Raw genomic sequence first — 26,838 nt, forward strand, 5'->3', positions numbered from 1 at the left:
GCTGTATAAATTAAGCTTGATTCTTCGCAAGCCAAGATGCCATACAAATTAAGGCATTACCTATTTTTTCCTCGTTTAGCCAATTTGTTCATACGTCTGCTGTTTGATTTTTTTTGTAGATATCATATTACATGTTACATACACAATTCCATCTTCTTGGCCATGCAACAAAACAGGGGAGCTTAATATGTGGTTTCTCATTTCATAGAAAAAGCAACGGCTGCAATTTCCTGCTGTTGCAGTTGGTTTCCTCTACTGGTGCTCTGAGCAACGCTTTCTCAGAATAGAAAAAATACCGTCTTTGAAGAAGCAGGGTTTGATTAGACATGCTGTAGCTGCTCAATAACCTGATGCAAATAGATTGAGACAGACAGATACAGTAGGCAAAACATTTAGTGAAGGGGTGCAGTTGTAGAAAGGGTGTGACTCAGTAAAGGTGTTTTAAAAAGAGGGTGTGTTTCCCCCTTTTGTTCAATGGGCGGATTCGATTATGCTGAACTGCGGTGCACCCGTCTATGGCCGATGACGTTTCCGGGCAAAAGCAGTGAGACAGGAGCGCCCTTCTCAATTGAACAGTAATCTGCGCAGCTCCATCATGTTGTCAACAAGGCAGCATGGTGCATCATTCCGAAACATACATCTCTTTTCCATAAAATATATGTTTGAATTGTCAAACTAATTTTAACTGGGAAGGCGGATAAATCGTTTTTATCAAAAGCAATCACTTTTACATCTGAAAATACAGAATCCTACTCGTTACTCCACGTGCTTAATTGTGTCACTTTTGTTTTGGGCCAATTTCGCTGTGGGCTTTGAACGGGCTCACGAATGCAATCAAGCTTCACCCGGTGTAAAACACGATAACGGGCGCCCGGGCCAGATTAATCGAATCCCCTCAGTGACTGCACCTGCGCTCTACTGTAATTTCCCGGTCATTACCAAAAGTGCCGATTTCAATCATCACTGACGAACATTTCCATCAAAGCACGAATATATTACCATTAACTTTCATCTGAACAATGTATCGAACATCCAAAGAAACCAAGTGAATCTCTCCCCGGGAAAATGCCGAGCGAGCAGACAAAAACGGCACCTGGGAACATTACAGAGAAAAAATCAACACATCAACAAGGGGTAAGCAAGGAAACAACCTGTTGTTAGTTAACATAAACTTTTTAAACGTCGTTAAAAGGTCTAATTTCACCTCTTTGTGAATATTGGATTGTTTTGGAATTTATGGAAAACGAATGGAACCATCGTTATTTGTATTTGTAGTTCTATAAAGTAATCTAACCCGTATGTCCTCATTCCTCTGACATCCGATGTAGTGGAAAGTGCAACACCCTACTAGCCTATAGGTCACCATTTTCTACCTCAGTAAAATTAGTTTTGTACTGGATATTCGGTTTTCTCTACCCGATAACTATTGAACCAAGCATACCATGACAATGAAGATGATGTATTCTGAATCAGGAGTGGATGGATAAAAATTCACAGCTCTTTTTGTTGTTGAAATGTGGGGCTTTTAAACTTTAATATCTCTTACACAACACGTTCCATGATAATGAAAATTATATATTCTGAATCGGAACAGGATGGACAAAGATTCACAGCTATTTTTGTTCAAATGACATTTTATTTTTGGGGGGAGGCTTTCAATCTTTAATAACACTAACACAAAGCATGCTGTGACTATGAAAATGATATATTCTGCATCGGTGGAGGATCTACAAAAATCTACAGCTTTTGTTTTTAAACATTTTAATTTTGATCACCTGCCTCCTCCATCTCACCAACCTGCTATTTAACATTTTACTGCAGTGGGCTAAACCAGGGCCACACAGTGATTCTTAGTAGTCTTAAACAAATTTACTTTGAAACAAAAGTATACACCTCACACATGGTTATGGGCCTAAAAAATATGTTAAATGTGTTCAATTTTGAGTTGCATTGCAATATTACTTTTTATATACATCACTAAATATAACAAAACTGTTTGACATAGAAACACCAGACTTGTCAGTAAAAAATACATTGAGCGGTTTATACCCAAGGTAGTTTTATACTGGATATTTGAACCAAGCATACCATAACTATGAAGATGGTATATTCTGAATCAGGGAAGGATGGACAAAACCAACAGCTTTAAAAAAAAATCTGTAATAGCTCTTACACAAAACGTGCCATGACTATGAAAATGATATATTCTGAATCGGGGGGAGGATGGATTGAAAATCCATGGCTTTTGGTTTTTGGAAATTCTGATTTTGTTTTTGGAGGGTAGGGGATTCAATCTTCAATAGCTCTTACACAAAGTGCGCAATGACAATGACAATTCTATATATAATTGTCATTGTCATGGTGCGTTCAGAATATACCATCTTCAGAGTGATGGCATGCTTGGTTTAAATATCCAATATACAACTACCTTGGGTATAAACCTCTCAATGTTTATTTCAGAGACATAATCAAAGTTAAGACTATCAACATTTCAGTTGATACAGACTTATCATCAATCCATCACATTGATCTCATTTTATTGTTTGTTTTGCATAACCTATTGTAGCCCATTGTATAACAACTACCTGTAGGCCACTCTTTCTACTGCTTTTATGACTTACAATGTGTCATGATGATGAGGCAGGCGGATGGTAGTGGCCTAAATCAAATGAATGGCAGTTCTCAAAACTGAACTGCCATTTTCACCTGACCTCCATCCTCTTGGTGTCCTTAGTTCTTCTCTTTTCTGTCTGTTTAGCCGACTGGTCCACTGACAACACACACACATAAATAGAGGCAATAGTTCCTATTTTGTTGTGAGTTAAATTCTTTGCCTTGCAGGGGAGGAAGCAGAATGAGTGCTTGCATCAGTTGCAGTGGATGGCACAACAGTGACACAGCTCTAGAGGTCACACGCAATGGTTTACAAAGACTGCATGACAATGTCATATTTCCTGATGTGTGAACCACACCCATATCTGTAAACCTGGACTCTATAGCTATGCCTACCATTGTCACTGACTGTGTTCACCTTAAACAATGTGCAGTCCCAGTGTCTCATACAAGTTAAAATAGAGGGGGGGTACTTTACTTGTGACATGGAATCCAACTTTTCAACATTAAGGCATGACATCGTTATAGGTTATTCTGATAGAGGATCTGTCTGACAGTTTTGAATGCGTTCTATCTGTTCTAGAGTCCAGCACAGCTGAATGGGTTTAATTTAGCTCATGATGTCACCAATCCCTCATCCCAGCCACAGTTTGAGTCCCGCCCCCCGTCCCCTGCACCCCCACCAGACCCACTTATTCTCCCAAGAGAGCAGTGGGGTGGGAAGTATGAGTTTCTGCTCTCCTGTATCGGCTACTGTGTGGGACTGGGGAATGTGTGGAGGTTTCCCTACCTCTGCTACCGCAATGGAGGAGGTGAGTAACCCACAGCCAAGCTGGCTTTTAGCCCTCATACACTTCACACTGCCCCTCAGACTCTAAGTATGAATGAAGCTGTATTATTGTATTGAAATGGATGTGTATTATGTTACCTTGGCCTTCCGGTCTGCACTGTCCTCTCCTCTCTGTGGATTGTGCTGCAGAGTTCATCTGAGAGCGGAAACCAAAGCCACGCAATCACAGGCAGCCAGTGGTGCGAGAAAGCCAACACACACCTGTGCACAGAAAAACACACCTTAAGACAGTCTACTGAATGGTTCATTCAAAACTATAGTAAACAAACTTCAGCTCCCCATGTGAAGCTAGCACATGCTGAGACTTCAATAGTTGAGGGATAGAAAAACCCTCTGCTGGCTGGCAGCTTTCCAGATGTAGTAAATGATTATATAGCCATAGTGCTATTTGTAGGACATACCCGTACATGCCATGTATCCGTGTAACTAGCAGCTCAGTGTTATAACAATCAAATTAATGAGGGATGTCGCCTCTTGTATCATCCCATTTCCTGTTTGACTTGTGGCCTCCTCTGTCCGCAGGTGTGTTCCTCATCCCCTACTTCATCATGCTCTTCTTCACCGGTGTCCCCCTCTTTCTCATGGAGCTAAGTCTAGGCCAGTATGGAGCTGCTGGACCAATCACAGTGTGGAAGTGCTGCCCCCTCCTCAAAGGTAAACCTCCACAACCCCCATGCCTCCATTGTCCTCTCAACACTCCGTAATTGTCCACCAACACTGATTAGCCTCAATCTTATGTTCGCAAACATCAAAAGCTCCCTCATCTGGACTACACACATCAATCTGCCTGTGTGTTTCTTTATAGGCATTGGCATTGGGATGCTTTGTGTGTCTATGCTGGTGTGCCTCTACTACAACGTGATCATAGCCTGGACCTTCTACTACCTGGGCAGCTCTTTCCAGAGCCCCCTGCCCTGGTCCTGTGATGCCCCAGCCAATGCTTACCTCTGTGGGAACACCACACTGAACAGCTCCTCTGGCAGAGCCCTCAGCCCCTCAGAGGTCTTCTGGAAGTAATGGCTCTTCCATCACTGTAGAGTGTTTTTCACAAAAAATGATTGAATGTCCTTTGCATGATTGAATTCAGATTAGGATTGGTTTATCGTGGGGGAATTGGCGTCATGCTGGCACTCAACTGTATTGAAATATTGATGACCATGAAATGCCTGAAATGTTCTCCTTCAAAAAGTCTGTGCTGTGTGTACACTGTGCTGTATGTGTTCATGTCGTTAAGAAGATGAGCTGACTTTACTATATGATGTAACATCTATCTCCTGTTAAAAATGTCTCTGTTAGCTGGGTCTATCCAACTAGTTTTGGCTAGAGGTCTGAATACTCTGTGTGTGTTTGCTCGGTGTGTTGTGTTCCAGTGAGCGTGTTCTGGGTGTGGTGAACAGTAAGGGCCTCCATGACCCTGGTCCTGTCAGGTGGCCCCTGGCTCTCTGCCTCCTGGCTGCCTGGGTCATCATCTTCTTCTGCATGCTCAAGGGCATCCGCAGCTCTGGCAAGGTGATATAACACACACGTCATCAGAATACACACACACCTTTAAACACAGACATACTCATGTTACGCAAACATGCCCTCAAAACAAACATCCTTGCGCTTGGTGTTGCTATGTACTTAAGAGCTGTTACTTTAACTTTGTAGGTAGTTTATGTGACTGCGACGTTCCCGTACTTCGTGCTGATCGTTTTGATCATCAGGGGTGCTACACTGGAGGGGTCACTTCAGGGTGTGGCCTTCTACCTCACCCCTGACTGGGGCCGGCTGGCCAGTGCACAGGTAAACTACATCCCCTAGTGGAGACAGGCTGGTAGAATCTCTAGAGTAAAGTCAAGTTAGTTTGTTTTTGTGTGTATTTGTCTACCTGTAATGATGAGTGTCAAGGCTCTTGGTGCTGGCCAACAAAGTAGACAGCATGTCTTAACTGTCACCGTGCACCTTGTAGGTGTGGAACGATGCTGCCTCACAGGTCTTCTACTCGTTGGGGATTGGTGTTGGGGGGCTGCTCTCCATGGCCTCCTACAATAAGTTTGACAACAATGTCATCAGGTCAGTTGTACTCTACTCTACTACTGTTCTCTCTGAGGCTACAGGCATGCTGGGAAATTGAGTATATCGAACATTGTGTTGCTTTCAGGGACTGTCTGGTCATCACCATAGGGAACTGCAGCACCAGCTTCTTTGCGGGCTTCGCCATATTCTCAATCCTGGGTCACATGGCCTGGAGGAAGGGAGTGCCTGTTGGCGAGGTGGCAGATACAGGTAGCTCTCGATGAGCCAGTCACTCCACTTGTATTAACAAGCAATCAATCAAATGTATTTATAAAGCCGTTTTTACATCAGCCGATGTCATAAAGTACCATACAGAAACCCAGCCTAAAACAGCAAGCAATGCAGATGTAGAAGCACATTTATGTTACTGTTATGACATGGTTATAACAATATACCCAGTTATTATCATGGCATTAAAAAGCTATTTTTATGGCAAAAATAAGCTCATTATTGTTCTGGCTCCAGGTCCTGGTTTGGCGTTTGTGGCGTACCCAGAAGCCCTTGCTTTACTGCCAGGCTCTGTGTTCTGGTCCATCCTCTTCTTCCTCATGCTTTTCATGCTGGGGGTCGATACTCTGGTAAACCACAGCCTTGTTCTGTATTGAACCCCTATCTCTTTGAACTAACAAAACATATACATCTAACATCCCGCTCCCTGTCTTCTGGCCCTGTTTTCACTCTGTAGTTTGGTAACATGGAGGGCATCACCACGGCCGTGCTGGATGAGTTCCCACAGCTCAGAGCTAACATGAAGCAGAAGTCTCTGTTCCTGGGACTGCTGTGTTTCGGCTTCTATCTAATGGGACTGCTGTTGATCACTGATGTGAGTTTGTATTGAAGTATTTGTGTGTGTGTGTGTGTGTGTGTGTGTGTGTGTGTGTGTGTGTACTGATGTCTGTCTCTCCATAGGGAGGGATTTATTGGTTCACCCTCATCGACTCCTTCGCCACTAGCTTCGGCCTCATCATCATCACCCTCTTCATGTGCATTGGCATCTCCTTCTTCTATGGTACACCATGCAACTCCAGCTCCATACCCTGCATGCTACATTCCACATACTAACTAAACATACTAACCACTATTCAGACATGCCACACACTTACTGTATGTCAATAGTGTCTTCAGATACTCTGACTAATCGGCATGCATGTGTGTCTGCATTCCGTAACATTCACAGGAGTGAACCAGTTTTGCCAGGACATCATTGACATGATCTGTCGCTGTCCTCCCTGGTGCAGCAAAGTGCTGCTCTACTTCAAAGCATGCTGGGTATTCTGCACCCCATTTCTCCTACTGGTGAGTCAGACCCTCTACCTTTACATTATGTCTCTGAAAAAGCATCCCTCTGTCTAAAATCCACCCTTTGTTGCACCCTGACAGTGGTGAATAATTTAAAGAGACTGACATTCTATCCCCTTTTCCCCCGGCTGTGTTCTCTATGGGTTTATTTTCAATCACCCCTCATGTATGCACAGTCTGTCTGATATGTGTATTTGAATAAAAAAACTTATGTAGTAGCTGTTGAATAGAAACATAAATGAGTGAACTAACCAAGTGTCCTGAGCCAGAAAGAGAGAATGGATCATACCATAGAGGCTCTGCCTGGATTATCATACAGACGTCTGTTTAAGAGTCTGTGCATGCTCAGTCGCACTCTGCTGCGTCTGTCTGGGTGTTGGTCTATCTCTCCAAAGCTACTGTGAGTTTTTGATCACTGCTTTGATTCCATGGTTGCTGTTAAACTTTCTTAGTGTAGTTGCCTTTGTTTCACATGCCCCTCTGTTTCTGTGTTCCTGTGCATCCAGATCATTCTGACCTATATCTTCATTGAGATGTACAACACCCCGCTGCAGTATGGTGCCTATGTGTATCCTCGCTGGGGCAAGGCACTGGGCGTGTGCATGGGCGCCACCTGCTGTCTGCAGATCCCCATTTGGGCCATCGTGGCCATCAGCAAGGAGTCGGGGACACTGAAAAACGTCAGTACCGTCCGCCCCATTTTCCCCTTGTCTGTCATTACACAAGCCATGTTACATGGCTATACAAATTGTCCTAAGGGGACAAATAAATCTGTATTGAAATGACTTGAATACTGAAGCCACACTAAGAACACATTAAACACTTGATAGGTTAAAAGGCTGCCAGTGTGCAAATAATTTAAGGGTTACATCAGTTATGAAAATAAACAGTCACATGCCATTCAGTTTAAAAATCTCTTTATTAATCTTTCTCTCTCCATTCAGCGTTTTAAGAAATCCATTCGACCTCTAAATTCCTGGAGGGGGAACAACTTGAACAACAGTGGAGGAGGAGAGGAACGAGTAGAGCCGGAGAGGATGGAGGCACCGTTCACGGTAAACCTGACAGACAGAGACACTGTCAACCTTACCGAGGTGGATTTCACAGCTATAGCCTGGGAAAATGGGACAGAGGCATGACCCTTCCTCACTGGTGGAGCTGAAGAGTATATCATCACCTGCAGAACTTTGTATGAAGAGACAAAGTAAGGATGTCACTGTCCAGGCATCATACCCTGCCAGCCAGAAGGATACCATTTTGCCATTTGCTATACTGACACTTTTTAAAGATCATTTTTAAAACAAAGACTACTTAGAAAATGTATCGGATTGTCCTTCAGGACAATGTGAATTGGTGGTTTTATTTATGCTTTAAAAATACATTTTGCATTGTCTATTTGCAATTTTGTTAGTGTGTATATAGCCTAAAGGCCATGGCTGCAGCATGCATACACAGAGACCATGGGTGTATTCACTAAGAACTTAACAGAATGAAACGGGGAGGGACCTACCGGAATTGCTCCAATAGAAACTAGTTTTTACTGCAAAACATTTTAGTCTACACTCTTATCCTGAGCGACTTACAGCCTTGCTCAAGGGCACATCAACAGATTTTTTTTACCTTGTCAGCTCAGGGATTCAAACCAGTGACCTTTCAGTTACTGGCCCAATGCTATTAACTGTTAGGCTACATTTTTCATTTGAAATAAATTGTTTCTGTTGCCAAATGTTTTGGTCTAATGATTACACCCCATGTTTTTCTTCATGAGAGGACAAATGTAGCGGTGCAGGGCAGGGCTGTTTCAGTGTCCGCTAACAAAGAGACGTGCTATAGGACGAGAATCACTGTGTGTGGTCTTAATCTCATCTCTATTCTGATCTGTAGCTCACCAGAGGACTAGCTGTGCAAAGAAATAAAACATATATCATTTTAATATTAGGCTACTGTACATCTGTTTTTGTCATGTTTTAGTGCTGGTGGTGGGTGTACAGAGGGCAGTTATTTATTGACTGTATAGCTAGGTGAAACTTTGACTACAGAGATTTATTTTATTTTAACCTTTATTTAACTAGGCAAGTCAGATAAGAACAAATTCTTATTTACAAAGATTGCCTACCAAAAGGCCTCCTGCAGGGAGGGGGCTGGGGTAAAACATTTAAAATATAGGACAAAACACACATCATGACGAGAGACACCACAACACTACATAAAGAGCATGGCAGCAGCACATGTTTGGGGTCTCTTGAACATTCTTTTTTTGTGTAGTTTTTACTAAGACATTTATTTTGCCCCAATACAAGGCAGTTCGTCCATGGCACAATGTATAAATTGCTCTGGTGGTTTTACATTTGGACCTACACACAGATGGCGCCAAAGACGAATGTCACATTGGCGCGGAGATGACGTCTGGCGGATGTCACGTATGCGACATTTTCCCGCGGTTTCTTTCTTCTGAGAATCGAAGACCTGAATCCGTAGTAGGATTTCAGGAAGCTGACAAGTAAAACCGGGGTTTGTACGGGACCAAATTGGGATATAAACGAAGTAAACTATTAAAAAGGCCATACAATAGAAAACAGATCCATTTAATAATTTAGCTTTAATAATCTGATAACCCACAAAGATGCCTCCCAAAAAACGCAACTCTGGAGCAGCACAGAACAAGGAAATGAAGCCCAGCATAAAAAACGCCTCCCCGGACAAGGAGAATCCAGATTTATCAATTGAAAAGTAAGCAGCCCGTCCATCCATCGTATTTAACAAGATAATTGTTAACATATAACGTACCCGGTTATGTTACTGACTACAATGTAACGTTATTTTCTTTCCGTAAAACGATCGTTTGCTAACTATTTGATAGCTAGCTAGCTAACGTAACGTTACCAACAACACCCCCCCCCCACGAAAACAAGTCAAGACGAACAGCTGGGAAAACATGCTAACTAGTTATCAATCAGTAGCTAGCTAATTATTATTTGGGAATATGTGACATGCCCATTGTCTTATTTGTTACAAGTTTACTTTTTAAGTTTAGTAACATCAAGCTGTTATTTTCCAGCTATTTGGCTATTTTAGGTGGCTAGATAGCTAGATTCTAAAACAAATTTGTTTCAGTAGCTAGCTACTAGCTAACTAAGCATCTTGCCAAATGACTAACTTAGCTACTATAGCCATCTCACGACAGTCATCACTTTCACTAATGGGAACACAACTTTCATAGAGCCCCTGATCACGGTTCATAAATATTATTTCCCACTTCAGAAATCGTGTTCAACGTTAGTAAGAATGGACACCGCAACATTTGGGTCTGAACTACAAGGCCTACCATTGAGTGTTAGAATGATGGTGTTAAAGCTAGAGTACGTAGTTGAAACCATAACAAAGGGGAACCCCTTGCCTCTGTTTTGGTAAAAAGATGAGGGATGCGCCAGAAAATATATCTGCTCTCATATTCATAAACATCTATGGATGCAAGGACTGAACATCCATGATATCAATAGTATAGTTTTAAGCATGTTTTGAGGCGATATCGTTTGTTTACATTTACGTTATTTATAAACATTGGAGTAAAACAAGCTGATATTTGGGGTTCTGATGGGGTGCAACAATTGAACTATGCTCATGAGGCATTTATACGTTATATTATTTAAGAATCAATGGGTATATATCATTAATTTATAAGTACAAAAATGGATATAGCAAGACAATGACAAAACACACTAATTCTACATCAACAACTACATGTACTTATTGCCCCCCTCACAAAATCATGACTGTCAAAAGTGAATTTGTTACTATTCTGAGTGCACCATGTCCAAACTAAGTATGGTTGATCTAAATGTGTCTGACTTTTTTTTTTTTTTTTTTAATCATCAGGCACCAAGAGAAGGATGCGGACTTTATGACTCTGTGTCAGAGTCTCCAGGTGATAGATGCTGTGTGTGATCGTGCTTGGACAATATGGAAGGCAGTTCAGGCCTCAGTGGACAAAGTTCTTGTACGTATTCACCCATTGTCTCCAAGTTACTAGTAGACTATACAATGTGTTTTACCTACTGATACCCTTTCTGTCTGCTCTGATGATGGAAAGCTTATAGTGAATAAACAACTGAACCATAACTCTGTCTCTGAAATAAACTATATTCAAGGCTATTCACACAGACTGACGATACATTGTTTTTCTTCTCTCTCTCTCGACACAGGACACTCAAAAAAGGCTTTGGGCTGCTTGTCTGTTTGTGGCTGTGATAGACTTGGAAGTTGCAAGTTTTACCTTTACTCAAATCCTGAAGGCAGTGGATCTGAAGTAAGTACTAGATTCAGGCGTTCCAGTAGGGCCTTTGTCAGTACCAGTTCCCAGATCAGTTGATGTTTTCCCCTGGCAACACTCTTGAGTCGCTTACTCACTGGCCGGGTTGGGGTGATTACTTTCTAAATGTAATCTGTTACATTTACTAGTTACCTGTCCAAAATTGTAATCAGTAACAACTTGGGTTACTCAAACTCAGTAACAATCTAATTCCTTTCAGATGACTTTCCCCTTAAGAGGCATTAGAAGAAGACAAAAATTAATATTACCAATTGAACATATATTGCAGGATAAATCAATATTAAAGTTTACATAGATGGCCATCATTGGATGTTCTATTTTAATTTCTGGGTTGGTTATGTAGGATTCTTCTAACCCATTTCTTTCTACAACAGATACTAATACAGTTAGTCTGTCTTTACATTATTACCCAACATCTGTCACATTTACTGTCATTACAATTCATTTAATACCCCTTGATCTTCAATAATAGGACATGGAAATATAGATTAGCCAAACTGTTTTACCTGAGCATAACCCAAAAACTAAGGACTTGTTAGCGTGCTCTGTTCTTGATTTTGTTGTCATGAACAACTGATTGGACTCATTGCTTTGAGTTGGAAAATAAATGCTGATTTCGGAATGGTATGCTTTGAGCACTACCAAAAAGTGCTATTTGCATGTGAAATATGTATGCCATATGCCGCATTTGCTATAGGTCTATTGATTATGTTTTTGTTGGTGATATTTAAATAATCAAAGTGTGAGTTTGAGCATATGTCTGTTAGGTCTATGGACTTTTTTTGTTGTTGCATGAATTAGGTAATAAATAAAAGCCCCACTCATGGTCTTCTTAAATTAAGCCGGTTCTTGACAGTATTGAGAATAAAAAGAAAACTTCCTCAAACTTTTATTCTATTGGCTGGGATCCGCACTATGCAGGTGGTACAAGAGTGCATTTTTCACTGGCTGTCCTGGTCGCAAAAACAAGGATTGATAGGCAGCTTAAACTTCTTCAATTCAACTATTATTGGGTTAAAGTACACATACATTTGTGAACAGCCATCCATAACTACAATCTGTAAGGGGCAAATAGCTAAATGAGAGAACAGCAGTGTGATTCACATCAATGCACTTTGTAGCTATATCAATAATGTAAATCTGTATTGCCCGAAGGCTTCACTGCTGTTGTCATTACCTCAGAACTTTTATTCAAATTGGATAATCTTTCGATGCCGACAGCAGTTGCGCCATTGAAAGACAGCTTGAACTTTAGCCTACAATAGCCTATTCCTGCTCGTTTCCCACGAACCGTGGAGTTTGGTCGGGGAGTCGTTGATGCAGCCGCTCTTCTGTTTTTCTGCCTCTTTATGCTGTGTGCATTAGACAAACTGGATGGATATTGATGATGTAGGCTAAATTAAGTATATCAAGCGTTCAATGTTCAATGTTATGCTGCTGTGGCAGTACTGTGGATATTTAAACTAGCTAGCTAACTACAGGGACTTTCCTGGTGACCGCATCTCTCAAGCCATGCATGTTTGGATACCGGGAGACAGGCTGGAAACCGGGTATAACCGGGCGTGCGAGCTCCGTACAGGACAGACCAACCAACGGACAAGGTGGGGGACGGCGAACTTGACGGCATCACAATGACTTGCAGGCAGTGGGTTACGACACCAACAACACATTTTCTTTTGGGGGGGGATTGTACTACCACCGCATATATCAGCCGAAGTCTCTGTTGAAAGTTCAGGCCTTAACGCAAACATAACTGGTGTTCGGCCAAGTGAACACATTCCAATTCTTGTTTACAATTAGATGCAGTTCTAGCAGTTTCGTGTGTCCTCTTGTGTGCAGCGTGAAGCAGTTCCTGGGCCTGCTGAAGAAGATGGATGTGAACCTGGACACCATCAGCACCAAGGTGAACTCCGCAGTGACACGCCTGGAGAAGAAGTATGACGTGTCACGGGCACTCTACCAGAGGTTTGAGAAGTGCGTGGGAATATCGTAACGTCATGTTTCCTAATGCCTAGTTTTGATATCTAACTGTGCTGTACCTCTAGATGGCAGTGTAGTTTCTCTGGACCCTTTTGTCAGCTTTTATTGTTATCCAACTTTAGATTTTCACAAAAATGCAAACTTCAGAGTACACAACCTGAACTTGAGCTGTTTAGTAATGTAATTATGTTCCCAAAACGGTTTTGAAATGCAATATTTATCACCACTTATCTTGCTTCAGGACATGCAGCAAAATCTATGCAGAAGACTCAGAAGCAAAGTAAGTGAATAAAAAGTACAGAAATACCACTAATTTGAATGATAATCCCTGCCACAATGCTGATCATTGCTATCTTTTAAACCGTGTCTTCACTCAGTCCTGGTTATCCAATAGTAAATGAGGGTCAATGTTGATAATGGGGAGTTTGCTCCCAACATGTTGTGTAATGTCAATAATGCTCTCTGTTCCAGGGGGAAAGAAATACTGCGGAGCTGCTGGACAATGTTCCTTTTGGCTAAGGGTGGGTCAGCACTTGTTGATCACTAACGTTGTAAATGTTTTTTTCCAAGGCGAAGAACAACATACACGTTTGTAGATGTAGGGCTCTGAGATGGTTTCCATCTTCCACTCGTTATGTTTTCCCTCTCCATGTCTACTCAAGAGTTCTGGCGAGATAAACAGCAGGTTTCTGGCCATCGGTCTGTTTCTCCCATGACGCTGTTAAGACTGGCCGGTATTATGATACTGCTCCTGATGTGCGTTGTGTCTGTCTGCAGGAAGGGCTCTGCAGATGGAGGATGACCTGGTCATATCCTTCCATCTGATGGTGTGTGTTCTGGAGTTCTTCATCAGGCGTTGCCCGCCCAGCCTTCTGCAACCACTTTACCGTAAGACCGACTCCTTTCCCTCTACTACTGCAAGCCTCAGGCCCTGGGATAGACATGCTCTTCCATTTGCATTGGTCAACTGCCCCTATGAATATATTATCACTCTCATTACTCAACTAAAAATGGGAAAGTTACCTTTTTAACATAACACATACGTTCAGTGTGTTCGATTACCACAGGTCTGATACGTTCTGTAGATGAATGGTTATAAAATCTAACCTTTTAACCCCTGCCCTCAGAATCGGTCATCAGCACAGCCCAAAGCCCCCCAACAAGAACCTCCCGTCGCAATCAGAGCAAAGCCAAACCCCGTCAAGCCCCGCCAGAGGTGGATGTGCAGCTCCTGGAGACCCTCTGCAAAGAGAACGACTGCAGCGTGGAAGAGGTTCACACAACGTTTTCACTCCTTTACACTCATGGCTTGTCAAGCTTGTTGTAGCTTTAGATCCCAGTCCCCGAGTCGTCAAAATTCACTACCCCTTTAGTGTTCTAAATAAAAAATCATTGTTGCACTGGTGCTCCCAACTTAAAATATTTTTTACATTGCTTGAGATATAATTCATTGAGGCCCAATATAAGTTGTAACTACTTTTTAAAGCACATGTTGTGCCCTAGACACTAATATGTAACATCAAATACATTTTTTTTTTATTTAAATAAAAGCTAAAATGTCGATATGAATACCTGTCATCGAAATGACAGTCACTTGTGGAATATTAGATTTCTAAATTGTGTAAAAACACTATTTTCCTATTGAGGTGCATGTTGAAAATTGTGCACAGTCTCTTTAAAATCATCAAATTTGGGATAACGACATGCAAGCGATCTGTCATTTATTTATTGCTATGATCATTGATCTCCTGAAGAAGAAGCTATACCTTTCTTTCGGTGTCCCCAAATAATATTTGGATATACTGGTCAAGTTGTTAGCTATCTAGCCAATGAGGTAACATTGAAAGAAGTGTAAACTAATGGTTAATGCGGGGGTTTTAGAACTGCCCACGACACGGTTTATGAAAGTAAAATCGTCCCGGCGATCTGCTATAGGAAGATACAGTTGTTGGTATTATGGGTCAGACCATATGAACTTGTCGGGCTAGAAGCAAGCCGTTTTTGCTGTAGTAATTGCACAACTATGACGTTAACGAATCTGCACTCGCTTGTTTCTCTTGGGCACTTGGAAACAACGGTACAGCGACGCCTTTATTTACAACAGGTATTATCTGGCAGATTGTTATCACAGTGCTCCCAAAATAAAACTCCTGGTCGCACAGCAAAATATAGGGTATTGGTCCTACTTTAGAGCCCTGCCTTGTATTGTTTTTACATTGTTGCATTTTACGTGTGTGTGACTGTTCTTGTCTAAGTGTATCAATATTTTGTTACTTGTCATGTTTTTTTTTGTGGACCCCAGGAGGAATAGCTGCTGCATCTGTAAAGGTTAATGGGGATCCAAATAAACAAACACCCAATCCACTTAGGACAAAATTCAAATGAACGTTTATTAGTCTCATACACAGTTTAGCAGATGTTATAGTTGGTGCAGCGAAATGCTTGTTACTAACTGTGCAGTCAGACAAGTAAGAAAATAATAATAATCAAAAATAGAACCACGAAATCACGAATGTCAGGGTGAATTTAGTGAACCCAAACAAAACTGTATCAGTAATCCATGCTTATATACAGCAGAAAGATATACGAAGAATGATATGTACAGTAGTAGATGTATTAGAATGAGCTATGTGAAGAATACAGTGCTTTTGGAATGTATTCAGACCCCTTCACTTTTTATACATTTTGTTACGTTAGACTTATTATAAAATGAGGAAAAATTATTTAATCCAATCTACAAACAAAACAGCTTTTTAGAAATCTTGTAAATTAATAACAAAACTGAAATACCTTATTTACATGAGTATTCCATGTTTCCATTGCTCATCCTTGAGATGTTTCTACAACTTTTTTTTTTACTACATCCCTTTTTCTCCCCAATTTCGTAGTATCCAATTGTTAGTAGCTACTATCTTGTCTCATCACTACAACTCCCGTACGGGCTCGGGAGAGACGAAGGTTGAAAGTCATGCGTCCTCCGATACACAACCCAACCAAGCAGCACTGCTTCTTAACACAGCGCGCATCCAACCCGGAAGCCAGCCGCACCAATGTGTCGGAGGAAACACCGTGCACCTGGCAACCTTGGTTAGCACGCACTGCGCCCGGTCCGCCACAGGAGTCGCTGGTGCACGATGAGACAAGGACATCCCTACCAGCCAAACCCTCCCTAACCCGGACGACGCTAGGGCAATTGTGCGTCGCCCCACGGATCTCCTGGTCGCGGCCGGTTACGACAGAACCTGGGCGCAAACCCAGAGTCTCTGGTGGCACAGCTGGCGCTGCAGTACAGCGCCCTTAACCACTGCGCCACCCGGGAGGCTTGTTTCAACAACTTGATTGGAGTCCACCTGTGGTAAATACAATTGATTGGACATGGTTTGGAAAGGCACACACCGGTCTATATAAGGTCCCACAGTTGACAATGGATGTCAGATCAAAAACCAAGCCGCGAGGTCGAGGGAGTTGTCCATAGAGCTCCGAGACAGGATTGTGTCAAGGCACAGGTATTGGGAAGGATACCAAAATATTTCTGCAGCATTGAAGTTCCCAAAGAACACAGTGGCCTCCTCCGTTCTTAAATTGAAGGAGTTTGGAACCCCCAAGACTATTCATGGAGCTGGCCACCCGGCCAAACTGAGCAATCGGGAGAGAAGGGCCTTGGTAAGGGAGGTGACCAAGAACCCCGATGGTCACTCTGACAGAGTTCCTTTGTGGAGATAGTTGTCTTTCTGGAAGGTTCTCCCATCTCTGCAGCACTCCACCAATCAGGCCTTTATGGTAGTGGCCAGGCGGAAACCACTCCTCAGTAAAAGGCATATGACAGCCCACTTGGAAAGTAGACTCTCAGACCATGAGGAACACAATTCTCTGGTCTGATGAAAACCAAGATTGAACTCTTTGCCCTGAATGCCATGCGTCACGTCTAGGTGAAACTTAACACCATCCCTACGGTGAAGCATGGTGGTGGCAGCATCATGATGTGGGGATGTTTTTAAGCATCAGGGACTGGGAGACTAGTCAGGATCTAGGGAAAGATGAATGGAGCAAAAAACAGAGATCCTTGACAAAAACCTGCTCCAGAGTGCTCAGGACCTCAGACTGTGGTGAAGGTTCATCTCCCAACAGGACAACGACCCTAAGCACACAGCCAAGACAACGCAGGAATGGCTTCGGGACAAGTCTCTGAATGTCCTTGAGTGGCCCAACCAGAGCCCGGACTTGAACCCTATTGAACATCCCTGGAGTGACCTGAAAATAGCTGTGCAGCGACGCTCCCCATCCACCCTGACAACGCTTGAGAGGATCTGCAGAGAAGAATGGGAGAAACTCTCCAAATACAGGTGTGCCAAGCTTGTAGTGTCATACCCAAGAAGACTCGAGGCTGTAATCTCTGCCACAGGTACTTCAACAAAGTACTGTGTAAATGGTCTGAATACTTATGTAAATGTGATATTTCTGTTTTTTTTTAAATATATTTGGGAACATTGTCTTTATGGGGTATTGTGTGTTGATGAGGGGGGGGAAAACAATTTAATCAATTTTAGAATAAGGCTGTAACTTAACAAAATGTAGAGAAAGTGAAAGGGTCTGAATACTTTCTGTACACAGTGTATAAAATGGCTTAATGTTTGTGGTTCAGCCTGTTCATTTACATGGCTGTGTTTGTTTGGGTGTCATCTCATGGGTTTCATTGGTTGTCTGTTGTACTTGTGTTCAAGGTGAAGAGCGTGTACCAGACCAGTTTCTCTGCTTTCCTGGACTCCATGAGCCTCTCTGGGACTAGGGATCTTCCTCAGGTAGGAACCACACACTACATTAAATGCTGGAGCTTATTGCTATGACCCAGGTTATATAGAAAATAAGTTAACTAACAATGGTGTCTGTTCAATAATCAGTGGCAAGTTGCTAGTAGTAATATCTCTAGCAGACCCACCATATTTCATAACTATATGACAGCCATCGCAAAACAGACCAGTGTTTTTCAGGCAGTGTGCGTGTCTGAAAGCTGTTCTGTCAGGATGTGTTTGTACTGCAATGTTTGGCAGCTGGATTTTCATTAGATGTGCTATCTCAGGACAGTATATTACAGGGGCAGGTATGGAGAAGAAATAGGTTTTAATATTGACTTTGAATTGACAACGATTTGTTTTAATTCAGGACTATTTCCCCACTAGCCAGGAAACAGTCACAAGGATTGAGAAAGGCGGCGGTTTAATGTGCTGTTTATCCGATCTCTGCCAGGACAGTAGCTACATTTCACGTGTGATGTTGGTTTGTCGTAACGACTCGATAACAAATGGTCTCCAGTCATGGGTATTATGATTCATGGTGGCAGTCTGCCTAAATCGTCATGGTAGAGGTCTTTTCCACCCCCCCAACACAAAGCCACACCTTTATACTAAACTGCTGCAGTTTCTGTGTAATTGTGAAATTTACCTGGAATACCCATGATGTTAATGAATTCCTGTCAGAGCCTGTCTTGACCTCCTGTTGACGTTTCAGGCGACTGACCTCAGCAAGCAGTATGAGGAACTCTACTTCAAGAGTAGAGACTTTGACAGTAGGCTGTTCTTGGATAATGACGAGACCCTTCTCACTCCCAAAGTAGAACCGTAAGTAGAACCACAAGTAATGATGTTTACATAATTTTTGAAGTATTTTCTCTGACAAAGAAAGTCTCGCTATACCTAGTACTTTATAGTGTATAATGTCCCCTCACCTCTCAGAATGCCGGTGGAAAGGACACCAAGGAAGAACATGCCAGAAGATGTTGTTCTCATCCCCCCACAGACGCCTGTCAGGTGAGCCCCCTCTGACCTCCACTGGCTAGAACAGCGTGTTCACCTGGACCAACAGATACTTACTCCGATGATGTTTGAGAGTCCTGTCCACTGGGGTGTACTTGCACATCAACTGCTTCACACTACAGAACAAGGAGCTCCTGCCCTATGGGTTGTTCTGGCTCAAACGAGGCTTACCTACCTATGATATTTGATAGGTAGTTTTGCCTTCTCAAAGTCATGTGTATTAAGCAGAAACTATTGATAGAAAAACCCTGGCGATATGAAATGGGTTCTTAATTACTTCCACCTCTTCTCTTTATAAATGGGATTACCTGTATGGGTGTGCGTTGAGTCTGTAAATCTATATGTGTCAGTTCACGTGACCCTGAATACCACAAGGAGAGATCTGCTTTGATGTTTTGACGTGGCTCTCGCGTGTTTTCATTTGTGCGGCAGGTAGCCTAGTGGTTAGATCGTTGTAACTGAAAGGATGCTGGTGAAAAAACCAACACCGCTGTCAATCACTCTGAAGGGTCAGGGGTTGAAAATCACACACAAATGACTCAGTTCATGGCTTCGGATTTTAGTCCTGTGTAGATATTTCACACTCTTGCTAACTTCAGGTTTTCTAAAATTAGTGTTAAATCTTGTGTCCCTAGAAAGGTATACAAGTCACATGTTGGTCACGTTGCAAAATAAATGTACAAGTTAATCATTTCATCCAAACTTCTCGCACACGTCAACGAGCGTCTGCGTAGCCAGACTCTAAAATAGAACTTGTGGGTGATTGGAAAATGTACTGAGGTCCACACTCCAGTCCAGTTGGTGGTGGTAATGCACCTTCAAGTTGGTCCACAGAAGAAGACTGATGGAGGCGAGATTACTAGAAACTAACTACGTTTCCCCTTTTATCTGTGGATTCATTGTCGAAGTAGAGGACTCAAAATGGGTCATAATTCTACAACGATCCAAAGATCTTAATAACACAATATTTACATTCCAGGACAACTTAGCTAGCAATATAGTTGGTTCAGAGTTTGTTTTTATATTTCAACCAGTGTCCTGATCGCGTCTGTGGATCGACAAAATTAACATGCGCACGTGGATGCATGCGTGTGCCCATTCTAATGCCAGTTGATTAAACCGTTTCTGTCTCGTAGAGTCCTAACATTATATTAATCGTGTGTTTCACCCCATGTCTTTGCAGAGCTGCCATGAACTCCATCGCACAGTTGAGGGTTGATCTCATCACCTCTGGCGACCAGCCCTCTTCCAACCTGGCAGTGTATTTCAAGGTATTTTTCACCACGCCTGTGTTTAAAGGTTAACCGCACCTGCCTTACCATTGAATCATATAGCTCAAGTCATTTTGGGGGCATGTTCCTGCCCTTTTAACACTCTCCTCCTTCCCATCTTGTGACAGAACTGCACAGTGGACCCAACAGAGGAGGTGTTGCAGCGTGTGGAGAGTCTGGGTCTGCTGTTCAGCCAGAGGTTTGGTCAGGCTGTGGGACCACGCTGTGTGGGGCTGGGCAAACAGGTACCACCTGGCTTAAATACAGCACACTATACAGAGGAATTGCACTACTTGAGACAAGGGGGTGGTATAAACTGTTCATACAGAGGGGTTTTTCCACTTTTAGACCTGACAGAAATACTTATCATGCCACCTTGTGAAACTGGTGTATAATGTTTGGTTGATACACCACACCCCATGATACAGTGCAGGCAGACAACACTATAGGACACTGTAGTCCTAAACTCACCCCATGATACAGTGCAGGCAGATCACACTATAGGACACTGTAGTCCTAAACTCACCCCATGATACAGTGCAGGCAGACAACACTATATGACACTGTAGTCCTAAACTCACTCCATGATACAGTGCAGGCAGACAACACTATATGACACTGTAGTCCTAAACTCACTCCATGATACAGTGCAGGCAGACAAGACTATATGATACTGTGTAGTCCTAAACTCACCCCATGATACAGTGCAGGCAGACAACACTATAGGACACTGTAGTCCTAAACTCACCCCATGATACAGTGCAGGCAGATCACACTATATGACACTGTAGTCCTAAACTCACTCCATGATACAGTGCAGGCAGACAACACTATATGATACTGCGTAGTCTTAAACTCACCCCATGATACAGTGCAGGCAGACAACACTATATGACACTGTAGTCCTAAACTCACTCCATGATACAGTGCAGGCAGACAACACTATATGACACTGTAGTCCTAAACTCACCCCATGATACAGTGCAGGCAGACACCACTAAATGATACTGTGTAGTCCTAAACTCACCCCATGATACAGTGCAGGCAGACAACACTATATGATACTGTGTAGTTGTAAACTCATTCATGTCTTTTCCTTCTTTTCATCAGAGGTTCACCCTTGGCATCCGGTTGTATTACAGAGTCATGGAGTCCATGCTGAAATCGGTAAATGACCTGGTCTTATTCCTATTTCGGTTCTACCTTTATATTTTCTGAAATGTCTGACATATTCTGAAAAATCTATTTTTCCCCAAATAGGAAGAAAAAAGGCTGTCGGTGCAGAATTTCAGGTATGCAAGAGAACAAAATGTGCTCCTCTCACCAGAATGAAAAGGATTTGCTCTTTAATTACCCTCAACAAGCAAACATTTGAATAATATAGCTGCAGAATTTATACTGCAGTGTACTGCCCATTTCCCTGACCTAAATCATGTGATTTCCATTCCAGTAAACTACTCAATGACTCCACATTCCACACCTCGCTCCTGGCCTGCGCTTTGGAGGTCGTCATGGCAACCTATGGTGGTGAGTTTCTTCAGAAGCCACATTCACTCACTGCTAATGGATGCAATTGTCTGGATGAACGTATAGATTATTCTACCGCCCTTTAGTTTCCATATACTCACTTCTCATAGGACTCTCTAATAGTATTTAATAGAATTAGCAACATGCATATATGTTACAATGCAGTCTGTCATTAGTTGTAACTACTTCCCCTTTAATAACATTTCTAAACAGGATCATAATCAATGTAACACTGATGAGCTATGAGTCATGATTTCACTGCCTCTGTTGTCCTCCAATCAGGGAGCACCTTCAAGAATGGTGGCTACAGCAACGGTGGCGTTCCCGTGGAGACGGACTTGTGCTTCCCATGGATCCTGGACGTGTTCCAGCTGACAGCGTTTGACTTCTACAAGGTCATCGAAAGCTTCATCAAGGCTGAGCCCAGCCTGAGCAAAGACATCGTCAAGCACCTGGAGCGCTGCGAACACCTCATCATGGAGACCATCGCCTGGAGGGAGGTAGGTCACACAGCAAGTCTTATCACCACGTAGTTACATTATGACACAACTGCAGCACTCAAGGACAGGTTGTATTCACTTTCTATCAGCAGTTTAACACCTCCAAGCCAGTGCTACCAGAGCAGTGCTTGGTTTTATTGATGTCAGGGGAACTTGTTTCTGCATGTATAGATTATAGATCGTACTGTAATAGAATCGACAGTCTCTCTGGGGGCAGCCCCAGCATTGGTCATCATTGGCAGCTGCCTGTGCTGCTGTTAGGCTCCCTATGCACCAGGCTGCAGGAGAAGTAGTAGATGAGTGGGTTGAGACAGCGGTTGGAGCTGGCCAGGGACAACACTACTGGGTGCAGAGCATTGGTGGTCCGAGCCAGGCCACAGCTGGGCAGCAGGCCCACGTGGGTCAGGGTGTGGCCCAGCAGGTTGAGGTGGTAGGGGACAAAGCAGAGCAGGAAGACCCCCAGCACCCAGTAGATGAGGGTGAGGGTGAGGGTGCACTGGCGGCTGCGGTGCTGCGAGCGGGAGCAGTGTCGAGGCTGACACCCTGCACCAGACACAGAGCCGTGAGGATAAAGGAGCGCTGGCTTTGGGACGACGGGTCTAGAAGACAGGGCTGGTGGTGGTGGGCCGCACCAGATCCCTCCGCTCAGCAGCCGCTGCACACAGCCTGCAAGGTGGTGTCATCAGAGGATCTACTATGGCAACATAACGGTCTACAACCATGCAGACCAGGAAAAAGGTCCACCACGTCTGTCTGGTTCGTCAAATCCATGGATAGCTTTGGTCTTTCCAGTTGCGGCTCATTGCTTTGTCTCCCTCATGTCTGGGGAGAAAATGAAGGGAATATGAAGGAAAATAGGGCAGAATACCATACAGAACAGGTATACTATATATTTAATTAGATAGACTTTCATCTTTTATTTCTGGTACTTTATGCTATTTCAATATTTGCACATCGGTGATCTTGAGAGTGGTGATCTTGAGAGTGGTGATCTTGAGAGTGGTGATCTTGAGAGTGGTGATCTTGAGAGCGGTCTGCTGGCACAGCTGTGGTGTGTTGAATGTGCCGGATGGGACGTGAAAAGTCTACAGCTCACAAGCGCACACACATGGGCTATATCAGGGTAATTTCCATCCCAGTAACTGTTCTCCCTAATAAAACACACTGTGCCTGTAAGGTGTGTAATTAACTTCAATGTCCTGTAGAAAAGAATCATTCCTTTTAGTGGTTGATTTGCATTTTAATTTCCATGATAATCATCTGTATTGTAAAGGGATCAGCTAGGACTTTGGTGTCTCAGTGATTTACTGGGAAAGAAGATGGCAGTCAAATTCCTCCTGTACTAAACAAGATAATATAAATCATAAGACAGTTATGTATATTCTTCTGTATATCAAATTATATATACATTAACTTAATTTCCTTTAAAGACTCAGACATTAGTTAGAATCTAAATATTGCACAATGTCCTCATTGAATATACACTGCTCAAAAAAATAAAGGGAACACTAAAATAACACATCCTAGATCTGAATGAATGAAATATTCTTATTAAATACTTTTTTCTTTACATAGTTGAATGGGCTGACAACAAAATCACACAAAAATGATCAATGGAAATCAAATTTATCAACCCAAGGAGGTCTGGATTTGGAGTCACACTCAAAATTTAAAGTGGAAAACCACACTACAGGCTGATCCAACTTTGATGTAATGTCCTTAAAACAAGTCAAAATGAGGCTCAGTAGTGTGTGTGGCCTCCACGTGCCTGTATGACCTCCCTACAACGCTCCTGATGAGGTGGCGGATGGTCTCCTGAGGGATCTCCTCCCAGACATGGGCTAAAGCATCTGCCAACTCCTGGACAGTCTGTGGTGCAACGTGGTGTTGGTGGATGGAGCGAGACATGATGTCCCAGATGTGCTCAATTGGATTCAGGTCTGGGGAACGGACGGGCCAGTCCATAGCATCAATGCCTTCCTCTTGCAGGAACTGCTGACACACTCCAGCCACATGAGGTCTAGCATTATCTTGCATTAGGAGGAACCCAGGGCCAACCGCACCAGCATATGGTCTCACAAGGGGTCTGAGGATCTCATCTCGGTACCTAATGGCAGTCAGGCTACCTCTGGCGAGCACATGGAGGGCCGTGCGGCCCCCCAAAGAAATGCCACCCCACACCATGACTGACCCACCGCCAAACCGGTCATGCTGGAGGATGTTGCAGGCAGCAGAACGTTCTCCACGGCGTCTCCAGACTCTGTCACGTGCTCAGTGTGAACCTGCTTTCATCTGTGAAGAGCACAGGGCGCCAGTGGCGAATTTGCCAATCTTGGTGTTCTCTGGCAAATGCCAAACGTCCTGCACGGTGTTGGGCTGTAAGCACAACCCCCACCTGTGGACGTCAGGCCCTCATACCACCCTTATGGAGTCTGTTTCTGACCGTTTGAGCAGACACATGCACATTTGTGGCCTGCTGGAGGTCATTTTGCAGGGCTCTGGCAGTGCTCCTCCTTGCACAAAGGCAGAGGTAGCGGTCCTGCTGCTGGGTTGTTGCCCTCCTACGGCCTCCTCCACGTCTCCTGATGTACTGGCCTTTCTCCTGGTAGCGCCTCCATGCTCTGGACACTACGCTGACAGACACAGCAAACCTTCTTGCCACAGCTCGCATTGATGTGCCATCCTGGATGAGCTGCACTACCTGAGCCACTTGTGTGGGTTGTAGACTCCGTCTCATGCTACCACTAGAGTGAAATCACCGCCAGCATTCAAAAGTGACCAAAACATCAGCCAGGAAGCATAGGAACTGAGAAGTGGTCTGTGGTTATCACCTGCAGAACCACTCCTTTATTGGGGGTGTCTTGCTATGCCTATAATTTCCACCTGTTGTCTATTCCATTTGCACAACAGCATGTGAAATGTATTGTCAATCAGTGTTGCTTCCTAAGTGGACAGTTTGATTTCACAGAAGTGTGATTGACTTGGAGTTACATTGTGTTGTTTTAAGTGTTCCCTTTATTTTTTTGAGCAGTGTAGTAATATAGAGGGAATTACGTTTTTTTTTTTTTTAATGTTTTTTTTTAGTCAGTGGAGCAGAGGCGAACAGCCTCTACTGCAGCCTAGAGTCCATACTGCAGATCAAGCACCATTACTCTACTGCAGCCTAGAGTCCATACTGCAGATCAAGCACCATTACTCTACTGCAGCCTAGAGTCCATACTGCAGATCAAGCACCATTACTCTACTGCAGCCTAGAGTCCATACTGCAGATCAAGCACCATTACTCTAGTGCAGCCTAGAGTCCATACTGCAGATCAAGCACCATTACTCTAGTGCAGCCTAGAGTCCATACTGCAGATCAAGCACCATTACTCTAGTGCAGCCTAGAGTCCATACTGCAGATCAAGCACCATTACTCTAGTGCAGCCTAGAGTCCATACTGCAGATCAAGCACCATTACTCTAGTGCAGCCTAGAGTCCATACTGCAGATCAAGCACCATTACTCTAGTGCAGCCTAGAGTCCATACTGCAGATCAAGCACCATTACTCTACTGCAGCCTAGAGTCCATACTGCAGATCAAGCACCATTACTCTACTGCAGCCTAGAGTCCATACTGCAGATCAAGCACCATTACTCTAGTGCAGCCTAGAGTCCATACTGCAGATCAAGCACCATTACTCTACTGCAGCCTAGAGTCCATACTGCAGATCAAGCACCATTACTCTACTGCAGCCTAGAGTCCATACTGCAGATCAAGCACCATTACTCTAGTGCAGCCTAGAGTCCATACTGCAGATCAAGCACCATTACTCTAGTGCAGCCTAGAGTCCATACTGCAGATCAAGCACCATTACTCTAGTGCAGCCTAGAGTCCATACTGCAGATCAAGCACCATTACTCTACTGCAGCCTAGAGTCCATACTGCAGATCAAGCACCATTACGCTAGTGCAGCCTAGGGTCCATACTGCAGATCAAGCACCATTACTCTAGTGCAGCCTAGAGTCCATACTGCAAATCAAGCACCATTACTCTAGTGCAGACTGCACTCATTCATTTCCACACATTAGTATTGTTTTCATTTATTTTATAAGGTATTACATTATTGGTGAGTTTAATGTTGGAGTGCATTTTGTTTTATAATGTATAAGAAAAATAGATGTTTAAGTGGATAGATGAGTCACGGAATGTATATGTAGGAAGTAACAAAAATGTCAATGTTTTACTTGAACTTACATGAAACTTCACCCATTCAATTGTATTGTGTGTCGGTCAGAGATCCTGAAGCACATGCTCCAGGCAGAGAAAATATTTACAAATGCTGATGTGGTTACTCCATGTTAACCTGGAGAACAACCCTTATCCCAAGTGTCTCTCCTTCCTAGTTCCTTGGAAAAGGAACTCTTACACAATCCTCTACAGACTACAACCTCTACAGACGACAGCCTCTATAGACTACAACCTAATATTCTTAGCTGTGCAACATCTCAATAGTTTCCTCAGAGATGTTATTTATATTTGTATATTGTAGTTATTATAAATCCCATGCAGGAAAACAATCTTGAATGACACTTCCAATTTTTTGGGATGCTACAGGAAT

The 26,838-nt window shown here is 43.2% G+C and overlaps 2 protein-coding genes across 3 annotated transcripts in view; both read left to right on the top strand.

Moving 5' to 3' along the window:
* Positions 1-904: 904 nt before the first annotated feature.
* Positions 905-8,753, top strand: LOC139419523 (solute carrier family 6 member 7). Of its 2 annotated transcripts, none has more exons than XM_071169482.1 (14): positions 905-1,134; positions 3,197-3,425; positions 3,986-4,117; positions 4,269-4,476; positions 4,834-4,972; positions 5,114-5,248; positions 5,415-5,518; positions 5,607-5,731; positions 5,987-6,099; positions 6,207-6,344; positions 6,431-6,530; positions 6,699-6,817; positions 7,327-7,500; positions 7,765-8,753. In XM_071169482.1, the coding sequence occupies exons 1-14, from the start codon at positions 1,066-1,068 to the stop codon at positions 7,957-7,959; spliced, it is 1,980 nt and encodes a 659-aa protein (XP_071025583.1). In that variant the 5' UTR covers positions 905-1,065; the 3' UTR covers positions 7,960-8,753. The 2 variants fall into 2 exon arrangements, with proteins under 2 accessions (XP_071025583.1, XP_071025585.1); XM_071169484.1 differs by lacking the exon at positions 905-1,134 and adding an exon at positions 2,847-2,908.
* Positions 8,754-9,210: 457 nt separating this feature from the next.
* The window catches only part of LOC139418337 (retinoblastoma 1), a 43,625-nt gene continuing 25,997 nt past the window's right edge, over positions 9,211-26,838 (top strand). Inside the window, exons 1-17 of the mRNA XM_071167710.1 lie at positions 9,211-9,550; positions 10,697-10,817; positions 11,023-11,126; positions 12,990-13,124; positions 13,372-13,410; positions 13,602-13,651; positions 13,908-14,018; positions 14,258-14,403; positions 17,852-17,929; positions 18,636-18,745; positions 18,860-18,934; positions 20,124-20,211; positions 20,340-20,456; positions 21,322-21,378; positions 21,472-21,503; positions 21,662-21,738; positions 22,021-22,238. Coding sequence (XP_071023811.1) covers positions 9,444-9,550; positions 10,697-10,817; positions 11,023-11,126; positions 12,990-13,124; positions 13,372-13,410; positions 13,602-13,651; positions 13,908-14,018; positions 14,258-14,403; positions 17,852-17,929; positions 18,636-18,745; positions 18,860-18,934; positions 20,124-20,211; positions 20,340-20,456; positions 21,322-21,378; positions 21,472-21,503; positions 21,662-21,738; positions 22,021-22,238 — 1,665 coding nt within the window. The 5' untranslated portion in view covers positions 9,211-9,443. The remainder of the gene's footprint in view (positions 9,551-10,696; positions 10,818-11,022; positions 11,127-12,989; positions 13,125-13,371; positions 13,411-13,601; positions 13,652-13,907; positions 14,019-14,257; positions 14,404-17,851; positions 17,930-18,635; positions 18,746-18,859; positions 18,935-20,123; positions 20,212-20,339; positions 20,457-21,321; positions 21,379-21,471; positions 21,504-21,661; positions 21,739-22,020; positions 22,239-26,838) is intronic.

Source organism: Oncorhynchus clarkii, chromosome 10, assembly GCF_045791955.1.
Source record: "Oncorhynchus clarkii lewisi isolate Uvic-CL-2024 chromosome 10, UVic_Ocla_1.0, whole genome shotgun sequence".
Taxonomy (NCBI): domain Eukaryota; kingdom Metazoa; phylum Chordata; class Actinopteri; order Salmoniformes; family Salmonidae; genus Oncorhynchus; species Oncorhynchus clarkii.